At 43.3% G+C, this 18,833-nt stretch overlaps 2 protein-coding genes and 1 long non-coding RNA gene across 5 annotated transcripts; 2 read left to right on the top strand and 1 right to left on the bottom strand.

Annotated features, from left to right (window-relative positions):
* Nucleotides 1,105-1,647, top strand: LOC8069756. Its single transcript, XM_002443441.1, has one exon. It carries the CDS (start codon nucleotides 1,105-1,107, stop codon nucleotides 1,645-1,647), a length of 543 nt encoding a protein of 180 aa, XP_002443486.1.
* On the top strand, nucleotides 7,470-9,167 carry LOC8069755 (cytochrome P450 76M5). Its single transcript, XM_021446492.1, has one exon. It carries the CDS (start codon nucleotides 7,495-7,497, stop codon nucleotides 9,064-9,066), a length of 1,572 nt encoding a protein of 523 aa, XP_021302167.1. The 5' UTR covers nucleotides 7,470-7,494; the 3' UTR covers nucleotides 9,067-9,167.
* Nucleotides 16,108-18,067, bottom strand: LOC8069754. 3 transcript variants are annotated; one of them, XR_002446971.1, is made up of 5 exons: nucleotides 17,717-18,067; nucleotides 17,019-17,075; nucleotides 16,845-16,928; nucleotides 16,659-16,747; nucleotides 16,108-16,344 (listed from the first exon to the last, which is right to left on the bottom strand). It is a non-coding gene; the product is annotated as an uncharacterized LOC8069754 (long non-coding RNA). The 3 variants fall into 3 exon arrangements; XR_002446973.1 differs by having other exon boundaries at nucleotides 17,839-18,067; XR_002446972.1 differs by having other exon boundaries at nucleotides 16,694-16,747; nucleotides 17,717-18,062.

Here is an 18,833-nt window from a genome sequence, read left to right as displayed (position 1 = left end):
GATTTCTTATATTTTAGGATGGAGGGGTATCAAATAGCAACACACAATGATATACTGAAATGTCATTCATGATTGGTCATGATACATACGAGCATTAAACAACTTACAGTCTACTCTCTCTATGGTTTGTACATGCCCTAATAAACACCTCCCTATCCCAAGAACTCGATGTTTTAGAAGTTTTAGTATATAATGATCCACATAAATTACACATACACCCTTATTTAAAATCATGCTAATTAAGGAATAAGCTCCTTATTAAAAGGAATGCATTGAGGCTGTAGACCGCAATCTCAACCTAATTTTTTGTCCAAAAAGAGCTAAAAGATCAAGTATTTTATGGCATTTTTTAAATTCCTAGAGCATAAGTTTTGTGGGATTCAGTCAGTATGCTCGACCCTTATTGACGTGGGCCCTATTGGTCCATGCTCGCCTGACGGCCATAAGCAGCACGAGCCGATATCCTAAGTAGTATTTGGTTACTCTAAAGGACACTAGAATCACAATTTTTGGAATTTGCCATCTGTTTTACAATTTTTTTAATAAGAAAATTGCCCATGATCTGAATCGCCCCACGAACAAACTTTATTTGTTTCTTCACCTTCAGCGAAAATTCCCTTATGTGCACGTGAAAAACGTAAGATTTTGAAAGCAGCTGATTGCACATTTGGCCTTGTGCTACCCAAAGTGTCCTTGTGGTCTGAATGTTACATTCCATCTTTCCAAAGAAATAATCAGAAACTGAAGCACTGGACGACGTACCACAACAAAATCATGAACAGAATTGGAAAGCAATAAACAATCTTAATCAGGAATATCTTTACTCGAGTTTGGAAGAATGGCCATCGTTAATTGCCCATTATCAGAGTCATTACTTTCTTTTTTGGTAAAGAAAAGATCAGAGATACTCTGCTATACTTCTACCTTCCTTGCTATGTATATGGAGGGGAGTAAAGAAAAAATAATTCATGGCAAGATGCATTCGAAAGATGATCATCAGGCTATAGGTTACCAATTGAACGGAGTCATATATATATTTAAGCTCCACAAAAACACATTGCGAAATTTTTTTGTGATTGGAGACGAGACCACAACAAAAAAATCATGGCTTTCTCAAGTGCCACGCTCATCGTCCTCTTCATGGCCGTCGTCTGCGGCGGCTCCAGCGCCGCCGTCGGGGCGGCGAACTCGGCGCTGGACCAAGTCTGCGAGTCCGTTGGTGGTTCCTACGTCACGCCGGAGCTCTGCGCCTCCGCGCTCTGCTACGACGCGGCGTCGCCGTGCCGCGACGCGCGCGACTACGCGGCGGTGGCGACGCTCGCCGCCGGGCTCCTGGTGCGCAACGGCACCGCGACCAGGGACACCGTGGCCGTGGCCGCGGCGGCGGCCAACGCCACCGCGGGCCTCAAGTCGTGCCTGCAGCTGTACGACGGCCTCTTGCCGGCGCTGGAGTGGGCGGCGGGGTCCGTGGCCGCGGGGCGCGCGTACGGCGCCGCGCGGGAGCTGATGCAGGCGACGCAGTTCGCGCAACGGGCGTGCGCTGGCATGGTCGCCGGCGCGGAGATGCCCAGGGAGAACGGCGGCTTCGTCACGATGGCCAGAGTCGCGCACGCCGTCCTCTCCACCTCCGTTCCAAAGACTGACTGATCGAGTTGCTAGGGTTTTGTTTACGAAGGATATGTAACTTGTGGAAGAATGGGGAAGGAGAATCTAAACACAACTTTTGTGGTTAGGAGGAAACAATTTGGCACCTCTTTTTCATTGTCACGTTGCAAGGTGTATGTGGAATTCGTTAAAACACCTTCAATTTTCATCCACCAAAAGATATTAATATACTGTAGTCTAGTTGTTTGATCTTTGGCTAAGGATTTTTTCCTCTCCCAACAAGGATAAAAAACCAAGTAATTACAGGTGTACGGTTGTGTAGAAACGATATTATGTTTAACAGAATAACAACTAATTTCTTTGTACAGGTAACTTTTAGGGTATTGGATTAGGTATCGGTAACTCTTAACTAGAGAGAGAGAGAGTGAAAACGAAGGAAGGAAGTCATGGTGATGAAGTCTTCGAAAAAATTGGATGGAGACAACAGTATCCGACTGAAGCTTAAGTTATTTTCTAGTAAGTTGTGTCGGTCGCGCTTTGTTTCAGTGTGTTTTTTTTTTCGTTTATAACGGGATTGATCTTAGTGCCTGAAACTTGTATTAAACAGGTATATTCATTTACTTGTTGGATTTTAGAGGCTGGAATATTTTATTGGTTGATAAATGAAAGGTATATATTTAACGTAAAATTAGTTTTTATTCTCTAGAATGCATTGTATTTGAGGACAAATTTTGAATACTAAAATACACTATATCACAAGACAGAGTATCTCCGAGAGATTACCCAAAAAAACTAACCAAATTTACTAATTTAGTTACTCTCTAAAATAGATTTGACCAAAAAAACCAGGATACTCCAACAAACTCTATAAAACCAAGATACCTAAATTTAGAAAATGATTTAGCTTTATCTTTTGCAAATGCTTAAAAAAGCTAGTCATGCCGTGCTTCAATTATTTGTATTTGATTTCCTTGTATGTGGTGTCCATTGGGCTGGCTAGGTCAAAGGCCTACATTATGTAATTCTTTGGAAAAAAATCTATTTTATATCTCTCAACTATCACGGCCGGTTATAAATTTTAAAATAAAAAACACTATCACGGTTGTATGATTTTTCTTCTTGATATGCAAAGCTAGTTTTTGACCACTCTCAACTCTTAAAAACCATTTGTTTTGTAGTTTGAGCGGTTTTGATGGTGGTTTTGCTGATATGACGCTACGTTATAACAAAAACTTAAATTTCATAGGAATAGGAATGAATTATAGGCACTCCTTAAAGTTTATTTGATTGAAGCCGGCCCACAAGTCCAAGCAAAGAAAACGAACACACTTGTGCCAAATCATCAATCTAACAGCTCATCGGCAGTTTGATGGTGAGAGCATTGAGCAACCAGCGGTCCATATAAAAGCGTCAGGAGCCGTCTTTCGTCTTAGACGACAGCAAATCAGGCGAAGATCGTCTGGATGAGTACGGCTTTGCTGTTTCTCAATCTTGTCGAACTGCTAAAATGGCACTCTATGCTGGAAAGTGAAACAACTGGACGACGACGACGACACAGCGCAGGCGGAACATGCCATGACCATGAGGAGCAAACCGTGACGAAAGAGGACACGCCACCACCTCATCTTTGCTACGACGCCAGCAACTTTTGCACCAAAATCAACAGTATATCTTCGACTATAGCACGTCACCTCTGTCATTCTGTCAACCAAAGTGCAAGAAGAAAAAGGCATCAAACCATTTTGGTTGACAGTTATTAGGCCTAGTTTAGATTCATTTTTTTTAGATTTTGACACTGTATCACTTTCTTTTGTATTTGATAATTATTATCCAATCGTGGACTAACTAGGCTCAAAAATTTCGTCTTACAAATTACAAGTAAATTGTGTAATTAGTTATTTTTATTTATGTTTAATGCTTCATACTTGTGCAGCAAGATTCGATACATGAGAAATCTTTAAAAAATTAGATTTTAGATGAACTAAACAAGACCTCAATTCAATGGGAACTCATCGCAAGAACGTAACTTATCAGCCAAAATCAGTCAATAAAGAATAATACTTTTCTCACACAACAAATCAATATCAGCATTAGAAAAAAAATGCCAACCAATTATTATTTTTCCTCCTTTTTTTTTTTCTTGTGTCAACTTCAACGTGTCGTACCTGGACTACTGGTGGATTCCGTATCGAAGCGCTTTCCGTTCCGTATGACAAGCACCAACTCCACTCCACCGGTACACCCGTATACATGATTATATGATACATCACACCATGGAGGGGGGGCTACTACAGTGGCAGCAGACTCGACCGCACGTACGGTGGGAGACAGGCTACTAGGCCCAAGATGGGAAACAAAAAAAATGATATTACTCAATATATATAGATATATAGAAATATATATAAAGTTATTATATTATGTCGGAAAGTCTAGTTTATGAGCGCACAAGCGATGGAGTTTCGGCACGCACACCCCCATAGCCGTTTGACTTGAGTGCAAAAGGAGTCCGTCTTGGATTCTCACCCACCACGTCTGTCCCTGTCGTCTTTTTCCTCGCTCACGGCAACTGCATCACCACCGCCCTAACCTTAACTTCATGGCCTTAGAAGGAAGGTATTTGAGGGAGAAAGGCTAGCCATACGATAGAGACGGCAGCCTAATGTCTTTTGGGGCCTTGGCGGTGGCGGAGGTGGTTGAGCCAAGTCGGGGCGATGACATGCCATGGTTAAAGTTCGCCATAGCTCGTTACAGAAAGAAGGAAGTTCAACTCAGAGCTCGCGACGGCATGTGGGAGGACGGTGAAGGAGAACAGGGCTGTGGCTGCGGCACATTAGAGCTTTGCCAGAGCGACCAAAGAGCTCGGACGAAGCCCTAGCATGCCACAGCGAGATGGTGAGAGGTGGTGAAGGTGTGGCACTAGCGCGGCCAACAGTAAGACAGTCGTGGCGGGGGAGGGGAGGAGACGTCAGCGAGGGAGCGAAGAGAAAGACAGGAGAGAAGAAGAAGAAAAATAGTACTCCCTCCGTCTCCAATTATAAGTCATTCCAATAATCTTAGAGAGTCAAAGTTTTTTAAGTTTGACTAAATTTATATTTTTTTTAGATTACGGAATAAAAGCATTCCGGCCTTCACATTCACAATTGAATGCTTATAGCCAAACGGTACAGAAACGGTACTTAGACCAATGTTTCACAACACAGACAACAAAACTCTCCTAGCTAACTCCAGACTAGTGGCTGCAGCAACACAGATAACCCACTGCTCAAAACCTCTAAACAAAATTAGCGACATTACAGCAACAACGCATTACACTTCTATTCTTCCCTGGCTCTTCCACACCTGGCCACCAAAAAGCTGAAGCGCCACTCCTTCCAGATGCCTGCACCCATCAATCAAGTTCTTTCTCTCTTCCTCTTTAGACAACATGGACCATTGCCTGATCCAGTATGCCCCCCTGAAAATTACCTGCAGATAAGAGTTAGCCATTGATCCTTGAAACACCGCATCATTTCTATTCAACCACAATGCCCAACACAAAGCCGCTATTCCCACTATTATTTGATTTCTTAGCCCTGGAGCACAACTCCTTATCCAAGATCCAAACATGTGAGTTGTGCTTCTTGGTGTTATAAAGTTAAAGGCGATAATCACCAAATTCCAAACAAACCGGGCCACCCGGCAATCGAAAAAAAGGTGTTGAATGGTTTCTTCTAAACCACAAAACTTGCATTTAGAATCCCCCTTCCACCTTCTCTTTAATAAATTATCCTTTGTTAAAATCACCCCTCTCTTTAAGTACCATAAGAAAAATCTTAATTTTCAAAGGTAACTTTGTTTTCCAGAATATCCCATTCCCCCCAACTTTCTCCTCCTTCATTATTTCTTTATAAAGGGACTGAGTTGTGAAGACACCATCTTTCTTTATTAGCCAGATGAACCTGTCTTTGTCATTGTTTAAAATGACCGGCATTACTAGAGCAACCAGCCTAAGCCATTCATCCAGCCTCTGACCCACTATCGCCCGCCTGAACGAAACATTCAGTGGAGTTGAGCTCAGTACCATTGCTACCGAGACATTCCTTCTCCTAACTAAACTGTACAGGCTAGGAAACCTCTGTTTAAGCGGTTGATGACCCACCCAAACATCTTCCCAGAATCTGGTTTGGCAACCATTATTCACCTTGAATCTTCCATACTTAAGCAAGGTATGCTTTGCTTCCATCAAACCTGACCAGAAGTGTGAATCCCCTGGCCACTTCCCTATTTGAGTTAGGCACTTATCTTTTACGTATTTTCTTTTAAGCAGATTTTGCCATATTCCATCCTCATTCATAAGCTTGACTAACCATTTACTAAGTAAGCAAGTGTTCTGTGTTTCCAAATTTAGAATCCCCAGCCCTCCTATACACCTTGGCTTGCAAAGAATACTCCATTTTGCCAGCCTGTACTTTTTACAATGTTCCTCACACTGCCAAAAAAATCTGGATCTATAATAGTCCAGTCTTTTCAACACCCCCTTAGGAACCGCGAAAAAGGACATCATGTACAATGGTAAGCTAGAGAGCACTGGATTAATCAAAACTAATCTACCTCCTGATGAAAGAAGTTTCCCTTTCCAATTGCTAAGTTTTTTCTGAAAACGTTCTTCAACTGCACTCCAGTGTCTATTAGATAGCCTCCGGAAGTGCATCGGAATCCCTAGGTATTTAAAGGGAAAACTTCCCTGTACACACCCAAAAATTTCCATGTACTCATTCCCTCGGTGCCTGGCCGCGCCAAAACAAAACAATTCACTTTTATGATAATTAATTTTCAGCCCCGAAAGCTTCTCAAAAGCCCCCAACACAAGTTTTAGGTTTCTAGCCTCCTCTAGATTATCCTCCAGACACAAAACCGTATCGTCCGCATACTGAAGGATGGAAAGCCCATCATCTATCAGGTTCCGAACCAGCCCCCTAAATTGTCCATTGTTTTTTGCTCTTGAGACAAGAATGGCTAACATATCAGCTACCAGATTGAAAAGGATAGGCGAGAGGGGATCCCCCTGTCTAAGTCCTTTTCTGGTCTGAAAATTACTACCGATCTCCTCATTTACCTTAATCCCCACACTTCCTCGACTAACTACCTCCTCAATCCACTTGCACTAAGTCTGTGAGAATCCTTTCATCCTCAGCGTTTGCTGCACAAAAGACCAATTAACTTTATCGTAGGCCTTTTCAAAATCTAGTTTAAGAATTACTCTGTCCTTCTTCTTCCTATGCAGTTCGTGAAGCAAAATAATAACATTTTTGGTATCAACCAAGTATCATTAGATTCTTTGTTAGTTATATTTTTATAGTGTACCTATTTTATGACATAAATCTTTATATTTCTCTCTATATTTTTAGTTAAACTTGAAAATGCTTTGTCTCTTCAAGATTTTTAAAATGATTTATAATTTGAAACGGAGGGAGTATTCAGTAACACAGAGAAGAGATGGCGTGCGGGCGGATAAGAATCCAGCGTGGGATAGTAAGGCCCGTTATGGTACAATTATTATTATACATAAATATATGGTAAAATTATTTATTGTATATGGCTGTATTATTTTTAGACTGAAGATGAGGTACAACTAACTGAGTAACGAAAACGTCAGGTTTATTGTATTTATACTACTATGTAGCATCTCTGTCGCCATTTCATCGACCTATCACGTATGCGTACACTAATAAATGACCCTAATCGACAAAGATGTCTCAATAACACAAGCTTGCGAACCAAGTGGGAGACTGCAACGTCATCTTCTATACGACTTTTGTTCCAATCAAAGCGGCAGCGATCGGATGCAATGCATACCCAAGCGCTATATAATGTCGCGTGCGCAGGACACGAGCCAAAGATCTCCTGGACATGGCGGCGCCCGAGCTCTGGTGCGTATGGCCATGGGTGACGCTCGCCGTCTCGACGCTCATCTGCTACCTGACCCACCGCCGCCGCCGCCGTGATTGGGGCTCGACGCCGCGGCCGCCCGGCCCGAGGCCTCTGCCGCTCATCGGCAACCTCCTGGACCTCCGAGACGCGCGGGGCAACCTGCACCACACCCTGGCGCGCCTGGCGCGCGCGCACGGCGCCCCCGTCATGCGCCTGGACCTGGGCCTGGTCCCGGCGGTGGTGGTCTCCTCCCGCGACGCCGCCGCGGAGGCGTTCGCGGCGCACGACCGGCGCATCGCGGCGCGCCCCGCCCGGGACAGCAAGCGCGCGCTGGGCCTCTGCGACCGCTCCGTCCTCTCGCTGCCCAGCTCCGACCCGCTCTGGAGGCACCTGCGCGGCGTCTTGGCCGCGCACGTCCTGTCGCCGCGCAGCCTCGCCGCGTCGCGCGCGCCGCGGGAGCGGAAGGTCGCCGACCTGGTCGCGTACCTCCGGGCGCGGGCCGGCACGGTGGTCGACGTCAAGGAGGCCGTCTATGGTGGCGTCGCGAACCTCGTCTCGACCGCGATGTTCTCCATCGAGGTCGTCGTCTTCGACGTGGGCGCTGCTGCCGAGTCGCCGCCGCCGCCGTCGGCGGGCCACGGGTTGCTGGAGCTCCTGGAGGAACTCATGGAGTGTTTGGGCAAGCCTAACGTCTCCGACTTCTTCCCCTTCCTCAGGGCGTTCGACCTCCAAGGATGTCGTCGCCGGGTGGCCAGGCACCTTCCCAAAGTCCTCCAGGTCTTGGGTGACATCGTTGATCGCCGGTTGTCCGAGAAGGAGGCTTCGTCCTCCTCCACGGCCGGATCCAACAACAAGGGCGGCGATTTCCTCGACGTCCTCTTGGAGCTCGAGTCGACGGGCAAGATCACTCGCGACAACCTGACTCTGATCCTGTTCGACATCTTCGCCGCCGGGAGCGACACCATGGCGATCACCGTGGTGTGGGCGATGGCCGAGCTGTTCCGCAACCCGGGCGTCATGGCCAAGCTACGCGCGGAGATCAAGGACGCCGTCGGCGACAGGGAAGCTCTGGAGGAGGCCGACGCGGCGGGGCTGCCGTACCTCGAGGCCGTGGTGAAGGAGGCCATGCGGCTGCACCCGGCGGCGCCCGTGCTGCTGCCGCACAAGGCCGTGGAGGACGGGGTGGAGATCGGCGGCTACGCGGTGCCCCGGGGCTGCACGGTCATCTTCAACTCGTGGGCGATCATGCGCGACCCGGCGGCGTGGGAGAGACCCGACGAGTTCGTGCCGGAGCGGTTCCTGGGCAGGGAGGTCGACTTCCGCGGGAAGCAGCTGGAGTTCGTCCCGTTCGGCTCCGGCCGCAGGCTGTGCCCCGGCCTGCCCATGGTGGAGCGGGTGGTGCCGCTGGTCCTGGCGTCGCTGGTGCACGCGTTCGAGTGGCAGCTGCCGGCCGGCATGTCGGCGGACCAGGTGGACGTCAGCGACAAGTTCACCGACACCAGTGTTTTAGCCTTCCCTCCTATCAAAGCTGTGCCTCTAATCATCACCTAGCTTAGCTACGTAGTAAACCATAGTGTGGATCTTTTGTACATGATTCAGACATGAACAGATCACTGGTGTGATGCAACAATAACAAGGGTAAATCAGTTGCTGATTGCAGTTACATTATTTTTCCATTACTGACAATCGAGCCATGTCGCCGGAGGCGCCATTGCGCCAACAGCTGCGCCATCACCGCGACACCGAGCGCGCCGGCGGCGGACAGGATGAGTGCCGCAACGGCGACAAGTCTCATGATGCCTTGGCTAATTTTGCCAGATTGATGGGCCTATGCTGTGGTGGGTGTAGTACAACTTGAAGGCCAGTTCACCCCAAAACCAAAAAGTTTTCAAGATTCCACGTTAAATCGAATCTTGCGGCACATGCATGAAGCTTTATATATAGACGAAAACAAAAACTAATTACACATTTCACTTGTAAATTGCGAGACAAATCTTTTTATCCTAATTAGTCTATAATTAGACAATATTTACCATAAACAAACGAAATTGCTACAGTACCGAAATCTTTTCAGAACTAAACAAGGCCAAGCCGAAATAAGACGTATCCCGGTCCCGGCCTCAAATATTTGGTGCGTGTCCAGGCCGAGATTTAATTTCCAAATCGAGGGATTTATTAACAACCTTCTATTAGTTATTATAGTAACATCAATCAATTATATGTTAATATCTTGTAACTATTATCTTCGTCTCTTTGGAATTGTCTTAAATCCTTTTTTTATACTCTTTCTATTCCAAAAATAGAGTTTCTATGAAAACATGTTGATAAAACATTTTCAACTTTAACTAAATTTGTAAAAAAATACATGTAGCATTTATATCTCCAAATAAGTTTATTATGAAAGTATGCTCAATGATCTACCTTATGGCACTAATTATATACCATAAATATTTGTTTGGTCAACGTTTAAAGTTGTTGACTTTTTTGGAAAACGAGGATGACCCTTTTTGGGAGAGAGAGAGTATGTTTTGACCAAATTTATTAAAAAATCACAATTTTTTTTAACAAAAAGTGACATATTACTAAACATACTTTATGGTGTCTCTAATGATGCTAATTTGATATCATAAATCTTGTTGCTCTCTTCTAGAAATCCTATCAAACTTACAAAATATTTGACTTAAGTTAACTATAATAATTAATTTATTCGAGGATGAAGGGTGCAATAAAAACACCAAATTGCAAATGCTTGATCAACAAAATTAAATGCATGAAAAGAAGACGGCCTAGTTGTAAGCCGATAAAATATAATCCAATTCTCTCTCTCTATATACACCTAGGTTGTAGAATAGCGCTGTATATATATATATATAGGGTGTAGAATAGCACTTTTATATATATATATATATATATATATATATATATATATATATATATCCCATGTTGCATCGGCTTTGGTTTGGTTATCAAGCATGTATTCCTCTGATTTAACGTCTCCGAACGAATAGTAAGCATGCTTCAAGTTTCATTAAACTTTCTAATTTTGACAAAATTTTCAAACATAAATACTAAATAGCAAATATGTCCGTGCGTTGCAACGGGAGAAAAACATCAAATAGCCATAGAAAGTGATGACATAAGGTTACATATCTATTTATATTTATCCTTTTTATAAAATTTAATTTCTATAATTTATTTTATTGATAACCATGACATCTATGGTATTAGATAGTTAATATTTACAATAATATATAGCTTAGAGACATATTTATTTAATAATAAAAATAGAAATTAGGCAAATCTTATCTTACTTTAGTATTATCTCTTAATATACTTTAGTATTATATTAAAACATGAGAAGTTTGTTGCTAGCTTTAGTTTTTTATTTAGATTATGATTCCTATAAAATATGATATATCAGTTAAATGTATGTATATTATGAACATATAGGCTTATGAAGTGTCCATATGACGTAACAACACATCATACAAAGGTAGTGGAAACATCTTTTTTATATTTTTACATACTTAAATTGATTGTAAACTATTTAGCAAGCATAAATTTAGGTAAATTAGTAAATCAGTGAGATTTGCAGGAATGGTGCTAAAACTTTTACCACAAATCAAGCATCACATTAAATAGGCTACCATAAAATTTTTATAATAATTAGAGCAAGATAACTACAATTTCAATTTTACACTAAAAAGCTTAGGCAAGCATCTCCAACAAAAAATTTACTAAAATTTGTGATATTTTTTATTTACTATATGGATCTACATATGTGGAGCTGAACAAAATTTGTTTTGTAATTTTTAGATTTTTCTATGATTTTTTACGCATTTACCAATTTTCAACCGAATTAAAGAATAAAAGAAAAACAAATTAATAGGACATACATTTTGCATCTATTTTTTGTTTACTACATGGATCTACATATGTGGAGTTGAACAAAATTTGTTTTGTAATTTTTAGATTTTTCTATGAATTATTATGTATTTATTAATTTTCAGCCGAATTAAACTAATAGGATATAGGAGATTTTATATTGGGAATCTTGAAAAAAAATTTTATTTTCTTTTTCTTTTCTACAAGCGGACGGCAGATGCTAGCCATTCTTCCGGGGACACACAAGGCTAGCGATCCTTCCGGCGACAGTAATAGGAGATTTTGCATTGGGAATCCTAGAAAGCATTCTATTTTCCTTTTCTCTCTTACCCGCGTTAAACGGACGGAGGTTTCCTGGCAACGGAAGATGGACAGGGCACAGACGGAGGTTTCCGGGCAACGGAAGACGGGCAGGCAGAAAGATATTGGTAGACTGAAATTTTCTCAAAGATAGGTATAGATAATGACAAAAGTTAGTTTCATTATACATCATTAAATATGTTTGTCCAGCGTACATTTATCTGATACAAAGATCGAACTCGGGAAGTACTAAATAGTGTATTAACTAGGAATCTGAAACCTTTAAAAGTACTCCCTCAATATTTTTCTAAGATTTAAAAGTTATCCTAATCTTTGTGTGAGACGTCTGAATGAATCATGCCGTTCTTCACTGCTTTGCATTCGATTTCCTTTGTATGTGGTGTCCATTGGGCCGACTATGTCGAAGGCCCACATTCTGTGATTCTCCGTACCTTCAGCTTCCTGTTATTGGGCCGGTCCGGGCCCACAGTTACAGAGATGCCCAAATGAAACTGCAGAGCGACATATGCAACGGTCTGGGGTATTGTGATCCACGTGGGATGTGTACCTCTCTAGGTATCGTAGAGTAGTGTACCATGGCTGCAGATAAGGTTGATCTTGTCTCTCGGCAGCGGCGGATCCAGAAATAATATTTAGGGGGGGCTGGGCCAAAGAGAGCTAGAGCAATTGGACTCAATTATATCCCATACGAAGCTAAACTATAGCAGTTTTGAACCTTTTACATGATAACTATAATAAATAATCGAAAGCGTATTATAAAACGCATAAGTATAAAAATAAAAGATACAGTTTTTCATAACTAACCAACAAAGATCGACGTTCCGCACTTTTGCACTGCTGCATTCTTCATGAATCATTAGAAGCAATCTATATACAGAAAAAAATTAGTGACACAAATTTCAAGTATACAACTTCAAAGTTTTGGAGGTACAAGAGAACACATATCATACCACTAAATTGTTCCGAGGCACTAACATACGCCGTGTTTTCATGTCTTCAAATCTTTTTATGATTTTGTCATTCTTGATGTTTCTAAATATCTCCTTCTCAGTGTAGCATATCATTTGGTCATTGAGCCATTCATCACCCATTCTGTTACGTAAATTTGTCTTTATAATAGACATAGCAGAAAATATCCTTTCAACTGTAGCTGTTGCCACTGGAAGAATTAATGTTAATTCAATGAGCCGATAAACCAATCCATAAGATGTTTTCATATTGGTCTTCACCATAATTTCAGCAACCTTTCCAAGCTCTGTACATCCAAGAAAGTCTGGACTTTTTCTAGCAATCCATAACAATCTGCAATTTATAAAATCTTATAATAGAATTTGAAACAATTAAAAATTACAAAGTTGAAGTTAAAAGGAAAATTCTAAAGAAAACGAACATGTATATTAGTATATACCTGCCGCTAGGTGCTTGGTTGCTTGCTGTCGCTTGCTTGCCGGCGGCGGCTTGCGTCTTGGCGTCTTGCAAATTGCAATACACCTCAGCGCCTTGCCTGCTCGGCTGCTCGCCGCGCGTGCAGTCCCTGCTCGCGTGGGCGTCCGCCGTCCGGCCAGTGGCCGCTGCCGCCTACCGACGGCGTGCTGGGCTGCCGGCTGCCGCGTCGCCCGTCCGCTGCCGGCCTGCCGCTGCCCGTTGCCGTTGGGATCCCGTCCGCCGCGTCGCTGGGATCCCGTCCGCCGTGCTGCTGGCCGCGCAGCTGTCGCCGTCGCCGCCGGCCGCCGCAACGCCGCGCCGCGCGCCCGCGTGCAGGAAAACCTAGGTGCTCTGCTCGACCTCGACTGGCCTCCCCTCCTCCCTCACGATGGACAGGAAAACAATGAAAAAAAGGCCTGCTTCTTAATGGGCTCCGAACAGCTTCTCTATTTTATATACTGGGCCACTCAATGACTCAAATACAAGAAAAAAAAGCCCAGGAACAAGACTAGCGCCAGCACTCGTCTTCAACCTCTGTCCTCGCCGTCGAGAATACATCCAGCCCCTCCTTCCCTATAGAAAATGGCTCAAACTTGTATGGGGGGCTAAGGGGGGGCTCCACTGGCTCGGACAGGGTAGGGGGGGCTATAGCCCCGGCAGCCCCCCCTTTAGATCCGCCCCTGTCTCTCGGAGTCCCCTCGTCAGGTATACATGACCCTAAGGCCGTATTTAATGATCTACTCAATCCATACCAAATGATAAAGATATTTGACTCTTTTAACATTAAGTTTGACTATTTGTTTTATTCAAAAATTTATATAAAATATCACTTCTTTTACTCTGGTTTAGTTATTAATAAAAATTCTTCTAGAATGACTTAAATCTGACTACACGTTTGCACAACTTTTTTTTAAATTAGACAAATGTAGTCAAACTTAGTGTAAAAGGAAAAGTCAAACATCTTATGATTTAGGATGGAGGGAGTAGTATTTTAGCTTATAGCTGGATACAACTTTTTTTAATTAATCACTAAATAGCTGAAAAGCTATGGTTGCAATCACTGTTCGCTGATTTTTTTTGTGAGAGAAAAAAATACTGTTGAATGACTGACATATTTGATAACAAGGCTAACATGGACTCAAGAAATAGTTATCCCCACACATTTCAGAAAAAAATCATTTATCTCTCACAGCACGATGTTTAAGGTTGTTTACTTCGGTCTTTCTCTTAGGCTCCTTTGGAAAATAGGATTTTTTTTCTTTTCTATGTTTTTTTTCTGTGAAAATCTTGTACAATTCATGTATTTCAAAGGGACCTTATAAGTTTACATTAAAGTTTAGGTCATATTGTTAAGAGACGCTCTAAAGCATGCAAACAATTTCAAAGCATATCTTGGCTCACTATGAAGATGCCTCGTATATATGACCCCACAACATATGCCTGATCTTCCACCCTTTGGCTCACTATACACAATGAAATGCATGCAGAACCAAGGTGAAGAAGCATTTTTCGGACTTGTACATGAATGTATCCATGTGAGTTTGTTTTTTTGTAGGAGCGATGAGATAGATTCATTCTAGTTTTTTTTTGGACGTGATGGTCCATGCTCTATGCGTCTATGGGGAAAGAGGAAGCACACTAACGGAAGACAGCGATGTCGTGAGGGGATGAGCTTGTACCTTAGAGTTCTTTAAAGGGACGCTTAGAAACAACAATTTAGAAGAATATACAAAGTACTTTGTTCTCGTGATCCTGCCCTTAACCGAACACTTCCTTAGAGTCTGTTCGTTGAGGCTAAATTTCGGACAGAATGCTTCCTGCCGATGGTTTTCTATATAAGGGCTCGTTCGTTTAGCCCTTCTTTGCGATGGAATTATTCCTGATGAGCAAAAATAGCATAAATTTGCACAGCATTTCTGGTTGGAATCATTTTAGGGCTCCGTTCCGTAAGAAACGAACAGGGCCTAAAATAGAATAATGTTCCTGGCTGGATCGATTCCGGCGGTCGATTCCGTGCCAACTGAACGTGGCCTTAGTGTGTACTTAGGTTGTGAGAATGCAAATCAAATAAAGGGCACCGATAGATCATTCATCAAGTCCAAACAATGAAAACCGTGAGTAAAGTTGTATATATAGATAGGATGAATTAGTTATATGAAAGGCTAAAGGAAAAATATATGGATAGGATTCTCAATAAATTTAAAGCACCAGACTTGGCAATCCTAATGGTTGAATCTATGCATGGTTTTGATGGTGGCCACATTAGCAAAAAAATCATCTACAGAAACTATCCCTCACACAAGTGTCTTGGCATTTTTTTTCTCTATCTCTTCCTTTGCTCTCTGCCAACCCAAGCACAGGATTCCGATGCTCTCTCCCTCCTCTCGTTCTCTCTATGAACTCGATCCGCAGTGGGCGTGTGTGGGCGGTGGCTGGCCGGCCGGTGCACGAGCACACGACTGCAGCAGCGCGGCCAAGGGCACACTGGAGGCATCTCTGGAGCTATGGCCGAGTGCGGACGGCATGGAGTAGTGCAGCGGCGCGGGCGAGCATGGCTGTCATGGTCTAGCGCGTCTGTCAAAGGGAGCATGCTTTGGCGGCGCGGATGAATGCGGCCGGCATCACGGGCGAGTGTGTCTAGCAAGGGAGTGCGGCGGCATAGACGAACTCGGCAGCACGGACAACCATCGCTACAAGAAATTCCTTTATACATGACGGTTTGATTCTGTCATGGACAAGCAAAAATCCGTCACGGTTAACTATCTATGACGGTCCATAGGAACGTCATCTATTCCTCGTTATACATTGTTTGGACCAAAATAGAACGTCACGGGTTGGTTTTTTGGATCGTCATGGACGAACCAGATGGCAACTATAGGAAGAGACTATGGTGATGAACTGAATCGTCATGGTTTTATAACACACTCATTAAACAGACATAAATTGGAAGAACTCTCACAATTGACAAAAATATTGCTCATCTTTTCATTGAAACCATCAACATTTGTACTTGTACAATTTTTCATAGGAGATACATAGGCAATAAGCAAGCTACACGCAAGTACCTACAAAACTAAGAGGGTAGCTTGCACAACACAACTCATATGATTTGCTTGCATAACAAAATCTTTCGAAAATAGCCACCATGAGCATTTTGATCCTCTTGCTACACCACTCTGCATCTAAGCTCATTCTCACCTGAAAACCAAAGGTTCCATTTATCACTAAAGCAGTCTAAACAAAGTTATATGAAAAGGTGCCATAGGTAAAAAGCTGCAAATACATTGCACAACCTAAAAGAACTTTTAGATGTGTACCTATTGCACGTTCTTTCCTAGTGTTTACTGTTGTAATGAAGAACCAAACAGAAAGGCCATCAGCTAATTTTCACAAGTAATTTGTCTACAACTTTACATCTAATTTCTCTGTAATTTTCATACATCGTGCATGGACATTGTTCAATTATAAAGAAGTGACAACTAATTTCAACAAAAATGAGAGCAATAGCTAACCATGTTGAAGAGGTACAAATATGAGCGGAATTAACCTTTCCAGCTGAGATTGCATCGAGGCAAACATTGCTTACAAGCTGTGAATTAACCTGTAAAGTAGTTACCACACAAAATGACATTAGTGACAGATCGACAGTGGTATGATCGACACATTATGCAAAATGTCTACTAGACTATGTGTTTTACCTTGCACACTGTATCAAATCCAACTGTTGTTTCAACGAACTGGTTCTTGAGGTCACCATTCAATGAAACTGGCACACCAACGACCTGTTTAATGGGTTTTGCATTCTTAGAGATTTTTGGTGTGCTTGAAGAATATGATCATTTAAAAACAGTTTAGACTAATAATAGTTATACCTTGGTCTTACAGTTATTCTGTATAAGGGTCTCTGCAAGCTATGCAGCATCTGAATTCTGCATTTAATCCACCAGTCATAAATTTAGTGATAAATTTACGTACAACACCTCTGGAACAATTTTAGAATAAAAATAGTCAAATTGTGAATTGCGATCAGGTAACTGAACTTGCTTGCATAATCTAAATCCATACACAAAGCTCACTGGTGATTAACCACACTACTACAAATCTGACAGCTTACTATTTTTCAGCTAGAAAGCGACGTCTGAATAATTATTTAGCATCTAATATAATAACTAAATGTAAATTACTATTCCACCTAGAATTGTATAATGTCAATCAAATCAGCAAGCTTTATGGGAACTAAGCCATGTAGCATAGAATGAAGAGTAATAGGTGAGAAGACCCTGTATCATATGACAGTAGAGGATACATAGTTTCCTACAAGGTTGAATCAGGTTGTGAGGTTGTCTTCACATAGGTACAGTTACGGTAACCTAAGCAGTAAATTTACAAAGCAGATTTTAAAACAGTGTGTTACATGTCAAGGCAACACAAAGTTCACTGGTGATTAACCACACTACGACAAATCTGACAGCCATAACATACTTGAAATCATTTCAATGTTATGAAGCTAAGTTAGTCGTGGCATCCTAGGGTTTGGACAACAAGCAGAGAAGAGAAGGGGTTGGCGCACCTAGGGTTCGGTCGCGCCGTTCCGTCGCCGGCGACAGCCACCGCTACGGAGCACGCCAGCGCTGCGCTCGACTCTGGAGCCGGTGAAGTAAGGAGAGGAGAAGGAAGGGAGAGAGGCCGCACCTGGGGCCAGGGCGCACTCGCCTGTGGGGCGCCGCCGCGCCACCGCACCGGGAAAGGGGAGGCGCTCGCCCTGCGCCGCTGCTAGGGGGCGTGCTCGCCCCAGCGCCGCCGCACTGGCTCCACACCGCCGCATCGGGGGAGGGGCGTTCGTCCCGCGCCGCCATGGCTGGCGGCCTGCATCGCCTCCTCGGGAGAGAGGCGGAGAGAGATAGCAGACGGGGGTGAGAAGGGATAGGGGCGCGGGCGCCGCCAGGCTGAGCGCGGAAGGGACTGGAGAGTGGAGGGAGTTAGGTTAGGGTTGTGTCATTGGGCTGGGCTGGGCCTTAGATGGGAACAAAAGAAAAAACAAGTCAACATTATGCATATTATAATTGATGACGTTAGCTTTGTGCAGTTGGGAACGGTGCAAACGGCCACGGTTCGAATCCCAACTTTCCAATGGTAAACAAGAAACTTTCCATCGGTATACAAGAAACTTTCTATTAGCGTACAAGAGGTTTTCCACCGGTCTATAGAAAACTTTCTACTAGCGCACAGGAAACTTTCCTTTCCACCGGTATACAAGAAACTTTCTATTAGCACACAAGAGGGTTTGACTTGCCATTCTTTTTATCAACTTGCCAAAAGTAAAGATTTGTCAAACAGTTTTTGCCAAACTGTTGGAGATGCTCTTAGATGACTAAATTGATCCGTAAAATGATCCGGACATTAATTCAACCAATCGTAATGCATCATCACCTGGGATTTGGACCGTCATGGATGACTACATTCTGTGATGATTTGTTAGAAGATCACAATCAAACCGTCACGTATAAGGGAATTTCTTGTAGTGCATATGGCCATCGCAAGGGAGCGCAGAAGCGTGGACAAGGACAACCATGGCAGCACGAGCGAGCATGGCGGTCGCAGGCGAGCGCAGCCAACAAGTGAGCGCGGTGGCGCGGGTGAGCGCACGCAGTACATAGAAATGGCTGGTTTCACTACTGGAATTGCAC

The sequence above is a fragment of the Sorghum bicolor genome, chromosome 8 (assembly GCF_000003195.3).
Source record: "Sorghum bicolor cultivar BTx623 chromosome 8, Sorghum_bicolor_NCBIv3, whole genome shotgun sequence".
In the NCBI taxonomy this organism is placed as follows: Eukaryota; Viridiplantae; Streptophyta; class Magnoliopsida; order Poales; family Poaceae; genus Sorghum; species Sorghum bicolor.
Note: the sequence above shows the minus strand (reverse complement) of the source record. Positions and strands in the feature narration are given on the sequence as shown.

Excerpts from the sequence above, each read along its gene's own strand:
- LOC8069756 (XM_002443441.1), top strand. The coding sequence starts at position 1,105 with ATGGCTTTCTCAAGTGCCACGCTCATCGTCCTCTTCATGGCCGTCGTC.
- LOC8069755 (XM_021446492.1), top strand. The coding sequence starts at position 7,495 with ATGGCGGCGCCCGAGCTCTGGTGCGTATGGCCATGGGTGACGCTCGCC.